Source organism: Cheilinus undulatus, linkage group 3, assembly GCF_018320785.1.
Source record: "Cheilinus undulatus linkage group 3, ASM1832078v1, whole genome shotgun sequence".
In the NCBI taxonomy this organism is placed as follows: domain Eukaryota; kingdom Metazoa; phylum Chordata; class Actinopteri; order Labriformes; family Labridae; genus Cheilinus; species Cheilinus undulatus.
The window spans coordinates 10,984,939-10,990,965 of NC_054867.1; the positions used below are offsets into that span (position 1 = coordinate 10,984,939).

The following is a 6,027-nucleotide window of genomic DNA, read 5'->3' on the forward strand; positions in this document are numbered from 1 at the left end:
TAGATTTACGACATCCAGACGGGTCAGAAGACACTAACCCTGAATGACCCCGCCCTGGCCAATAACTACAAGAGGAACTGTGCCACCTTTAGTCCTACAGACGACCTGGTGCTAAATGATGGCGTGCTGTGGGATGTACGGGCATCTCGGGCCATCCACAAGTTTGACAAGTTCAACATGAACATCAGCGGGGTTTTCCATCCTAACGGCCTCGAGGTCATCATCAATACAGAGATCGTATCCTCTAATCCACGGTGGGCAACTTTGGTTACTAAGAAGGTCACATTTCTTTATTCTTACTGCCAGAGGGCCATTTTTTTTTTTCAAATTTAGGATACGCTCAATTTAATAATTACAATCATATAGAAATTAATGTAAGGAACACACACACAGCTTTCATCAGCTGTCATGTTTTAGCCATTTAAAGATGATTAAAATGTAGGCATACTTGGATCCTTATTCAGCATTGTTGTATTGGAGTTGTAAGCCTTAATAACAGGTATCAGTGGGATCTGAGGACTTTCCACCTTCTGCACACCGTCCCAGCTCTGGACCAGTGCAGACTGGTCTTCAACAGCAACGCCACCATCATGTATGGAGGTATGAGCAGCTCTTCATCCTGTGTCCTGTGTCCTATGAGTGTGCATTGAGCTTGTCTTCAATTGTGTGCTGTTTCAGAAGTTTCTCTTTTTATTACCGACACAAATCTGTTAAAACATGTTTTGCTCTGTCGCCAACAGCAATGCTGCAGGCCGATGATGAGGACGATGCTATGGATGAGCAGATCAAGAGTCCCTTCGGCTCGTCCTTCAGGACCTTTGATGCTACAGACTACAAGCCCATTAGTAGGCTGATTGCTTTTGTTATTTTTAATCACTGGTGTGGCTATATTATTTTAACATTATGGCATAAGAAAGAGAGAAAACCAGGCACTCCAAACACACAAAAAAATTATTATATCACATAATGACCAAATCATTAAAGCACCCAATTTTGATTTACTATTGAAGCACCTTAGTCACACTGAGCAGCCAGGCAACCCCCCTCCTTTGTTATTTATGTCATAAAGCTTGATACATTTAAATTGCTAGGCTGCACTTTGTGTACATTGCAGAATTAGAGCTTTTAATCATTGACACTAATTTACATTTCACAACAATTTGAATTTAGATAGATAGATAGATAGATAGATAGATAGATAGATAGATAGACAGATAGACAGACTTTTTGGTACTTTTTAATTTATTTAAATTAGGCTCATGCAATTCTTTAGGTGTTTTTTTTTTAGGTCTTTGGTTAGAAAGGGAAAGTAAATATAATGTGACAATTTTATTCCCCTGTTTTTCATTATAACATAAATGGCCACTGCAATTTTTTATTTGTCTTGTTCTTTAGTTTGTACCTCTGCTCTGAATGTTCTTTTATTTTAATTTTTAAGCCACTGTGGATGTGAAGAAGAACATCTTTGACCTGTGCACTGACAGCAAAGACTGCTACCTGGCTGTCATTGAGGTACTTTTCTTAATCTTTATCTTCTCAGTGTTCATCAAGTTTTGCTAGTTTTTGTGGCATATGCTCTGGGGCCGTCATTGAAATCTAATGCAGCGGTTCCTAACCCTTTTCCTTGGAAAGCCCCTCAAAAATCAACATCATGTGCTGAAACACATATAAGGCTTTTAATTCAAGGCATAAAAATATAATTATACACCAACACATATCAGGTTGCAGCTTACTCGTTGGAGCCTTAAATCATGTTAAGTTTTACTCACCTATACTGCAGCTAGCCACGGGGGGGGGGGGGTATTATATTTTAGTGACATATTTCTGGTGCCGTTGTGTTGTTCATCACTGAGTCTGATGCTAATATCCTGTGTCCTGATTGGTTAAAAAAAAAAACCCATGCAGGAAAACAGGCTTTTGTTTTGAGTCTCAGGCAGGAAAACTTTCTCATAGAGCCTGAAGCCAGAAAGTTGACATTATCTTTGCACAGGAGATACTTGGTGTGTGTTCTTTACATTAAAAAGGACTTCATCTCCTGGTATCTGCTTTAATGTTTTTGGAAATATCGGCATATCACATATCGGTAGAATTCCACTATTGTCCATCCCTATTCCTGATAAAAAAAAAAGGTGTTTGCAGAATTTAAAAAAGTATCAAAGCTGTCAAATCATCTTAGTTAAAATTAAGGCTTTTAAAAAGTATTAAAAAGTCTTAAGTGTAGGACTGTGTGGTCTTAAATTTCGATTTTGGGATTTCAGAATAATCTAAAGAGGTTGTAGGCTTTAAAATGCTTTGAAATCAGAATTAATGAGTATAACGGAGATCTTGAAATGGGCAGTAATACCTTGTGTTTTTGTTCTTAAAACCTAAATATATGCTGCTCTACTTTTTAGCTTTAATTGCAGTGCAAAATCTGTAAATACTGTAGGCACTTCTAGATGTGGTGTAACTACTTTTAGGCAACTTAATAAAAAATGGTAAAACTTTTTCTAGTCTAAATCTTATCCAAAAAAAGTCTTATTTGCATACTGTAATTAGAAATACTGCCTGCATTTTTTTATTTTCTTACTATCAGCACAAAACATTTACATAAGTGTGTTGCTAACAAGGTTATTATAGTTATAGTAAGCTTACTAAAAAATCAAAAACGCAAAAATCATTTTAGTTAACTGAAACTAAATTAGAACTTAGCTTTCAAAGAAAACGGAAGCTAACTAAAATTAAATTCTGTGCTTAGAAACTAACTTAAAAAAATAAAATTAAAGACAAAATCATCTTAGTTTTAGTCTTTGACAGCAGCATACTGACTGATGCCCAAGCCTGGAGAGAGTTAAATCCTCTGATTTGATTGGAAAAGACTTCACACAATGGTAACTTTTGGTCTTGAATTGTAGACAAACATTAAAATTGAAAAAATAAAATGAAAAGTGATGAGAACCTTTTGGATCTAACACTAAACCTAGTAAAAACTGAACTAAAATGAAGCATTTTTGCAAAATAAAACTAAATAAAACGAGCAAACAGCAGGAAAAACTAATTAAAGCTAAACTGGACTGACAACAAAAGGTAAAAAAATGAATAATAAAAGAAATTAGTGAAAACCCAAAACTGTTATAACCTTGGTTGTTAATGTAATGGATTAGAAATTGAAGATGTGATAATCTTAAAATGTATGATGTGGGTCTTTAAAAGGTCTTAATAATTATTACATTTAACGTCAGACTTTCTGTGTTTACCCTGTAATACAACTCTTAATCGTAGTTGTTATTGGAGATGCTTTACTGCTGTAGGGATTGAAAAAATCAACATTTCACAACAAATATTTTCTTCCTCACATTTTCTAAATTCAGTTATGTTCTTTGGGCTGAATGGGAAGTTGTTGGGACGGGGTCCAACAGTTCATGATCCCTCGTCTATAAATTCATGAATCAGTGAAAAAGTTGCAACTATCTAACAGCAACTACTAACAGCCGAGATCTCCAGTTTAAAAATCCTGTAAAATTAACTGCATACTTCTTTTAGTAATTGATGAAGATATGTTAGAAAAGTTTGTAGTCTCTACCAAGGGAAATAGTATAAAAACAGTTCCCGATGATTTTTTTTAAACTTTTGAAAAGCAAAAACTTGGTTTTACTCATTTTTGTAACACAACACAGAGTTTGTTGTTGTTGTTTGGTCATTTGTAATATAACGATTTGATTTTGCTCTCTGCAGAATCAGGACACGGTGAGCCTGGACACCGTGTGCCGTCTGTACGAGGTGGGCCGACAGAAACTGGCGGAGGAGGGAGACGACGATGATCAGGTCAGATACACAGAGCTCAACAGGTGTCGGTGGTGTTTAGTGAAAGGTGTGTTATTGATCATTAGATGTCTGTCAGAGCAGAGTGTAAATTTAAATCAACAGTTACAGGATTGCTATTGAAGCTTGTTCTTGTTTACTTGTGTTAGGACTGCATACTAAACCTTTGTTTTCGTATGAACCATGATTTAGAGCTCCAGTTAAAGAATTTTAAACTTCTCTGAGCAGAGGGAGACAGAGGGTGTAGAGGTAGAATTAAATCAGGATGCTTCCTTGCATAAATAATACAGGAAACACCATAAATGTTATTACATAAGAATATTAAAAGTTAATGTGGTTTATGATTTCTCTTTATGTTATGCTCCTCCAGGATGATGACCAAGACGATGACTCCTCAGACACCGATGATGACGATGATGATGACGACGACGATGATGACATGGACACGGTCGGACTCATGGAGGCGCTAGCCGATGACGAGGATGCAGAAGAAGGGAACCAGCAACACTCTCCCACAGACCAGGAGGTAACAAATTTAACCAACCACAGCTGAAATTTACAACACAATTTAGTTATTTCTTATGATAGGTTACAAAGCATGATGAGGACCATCTTTACTTTTTTAAACAACCTGCCACTGTAACACCTGTCTTATCTTTGTAATTCAGCACAATTTCACGAATTACATTCACTAAAGCACAACATTTCATGTAGATGGACATGCCCCCGATTCTTTAGACAGACGGCTTTATGTCATCAAAACAGGGCCCAGTGTGTCAGTGTTGCACATAATTGATCCTTTCCTTTTGCCTGGTAAATTCAGTCTTCGTCTACCACCGTCTGATGGTTGTTGACGAGATTTGCAGTAATGTTTATTTTCTCCTCTCAGATTGCAGATCTTCTGGGCAGCGGCAATGATGATAACAGCAGTGATGACAACGATGACGATGACTTTGAAGACTCAGATCATTCATTCAGAAGTGATGAAGGATCTTCCATATTTGACCCTGAAATCTCATGTGAGTAACAACGTTTGTCTGCAGGATCAAATGTGCAGTTGGATTTGAAAAAGGACAGGAGGTCTCTCTTGAAAGTTTATTAAGGCAATTCCAGATTCAAAGAAACTTCTAGGGTGCATCACAACAGAGAGCCACGACCTTTAAATACACTGCCTGGACTGCAGTTTTTATGGGCTTCTTAATTCAGGAAACGTTACTAGGACTTGGTAGTTTTTAATTTTTTTAGATGTATTTTTGAGCTTTTCGCCTTTAATATTATTTTAAAGATAGGACAGTAGATAGAGCTGGAAACAGGGATGAGAGGGTGGGGAACCTGGGCCGCCCACGAACATGGGGCGTGACCTAACCACAAGCCTGCACCCCTGGCAGTGCGTCTGCACCAAGAGAAGTTTTTCTGTTATTACAACAAAACAGACTAAAACTCAAAGACATAGAAAGCGATATGATTATCCTAAAACAGCCTAAAATACACCCGTGCCATCCAACGCTGATCCCTATTAGGCATCAGCTCACTTTTAGCCTCAAGGGTCCATTTGAAGAACTGCATGTATTCAAATGAGAAACATAAAAAAAATTGCATTGCCTGTAAATTGTATTTTGTTTGTTTGTGTCCTCCTCCTAGACTTTGCAGAGCCCTCAGATGATGAGTTGTCTCAGTTTCTTCGTGCTCGCAGCAGCAGCTCGTCCCCTTAACCCTTCAGTGAGATGATCCTCCCTCTTCTGTCAAAATGGACTTTATTTTCCCTTTTAACCTCCATTTCTCCTTTAACAGGCAAGAAAACTGTGAATTCACTGAAATGTACAAAAGTGTTCTAAAGGATAAGAAAAAGACTGATTTTATGTCTTTACTCTGAGGAGAGGCTGCAGTGATGACTAATAAATATTACCCACAGTTCATGGAGTGCTGATGAATACACTGATCTTTCAGTAGCCTTATACAGTATTTATAATGCAAAGTATTTCTGATCAGTCAGATTGTTTAAAGGGGAAATCACATATCCTTTTCTGCTAAGAGAACTGGTTTTCATATTTACAAGAACAATTTTGTTAGTCAAAACTGTATTGAGCTCACAGTTTTTCATAAACACGACTTAATAATGTTTCCCTTTTCTCTAGACAATAAATAATTCAGGTTTAAGCTGATTGTTGTAATTTAGAGCCAGAAATGTAAACTAAATTGTATTTAGTGGGGGTCCCTGATATTGGA

General features: G+C 37.1%; 1 protein-coding gene across 1 annotated transcript in view; it reads left to right on the forward strand.

The window, feature by feature from the left end:
• Positions 1 to 5,715, forward strand: part of LOC121506934 (DDB1- and CUL4-associated factor 1-like) — a 29,564-nt gene extending 23,849 nt beyond the window's left edge. Inside the window, exons 23-30 of the mRNA XM_041782990.1 lie at positions 4 to 237; positions 507 to 600; positions 741 to 845; positions 1,439 to 1,512; positions 3,715 to 3,804; positions 4,172 to 4,327; positions 4,691 to 4,820; positions 5,443 to 5,715. Coding sequence (XP_041638924.1) covers positions 4 to 237; positions 507 to 600; positions 741 to 845; positions 1,439 to 1,512; positions 3,715 to 3,804; positions 4,172 to 4,327; positions 4,691 to 4,820; positions 5,443 to 5,513 — 954 coding nt within the window. The 3' untranslated portion in view covers positions 5,514 to 5,715. The remainder of the gene's footprint in view (positions 1 to 3; positions 238 to 506; positions 601 to 740; positions 846 to 1,438; positions 1,513 to 3,714; positions 3,805 to 4,171; positions 4,328 to 4,690; positions 4,821 to 5,442) is intronic.
• The last annotated feature ends 312 nt before the right edge of the window (positions 5,716 to 6,027 follow it).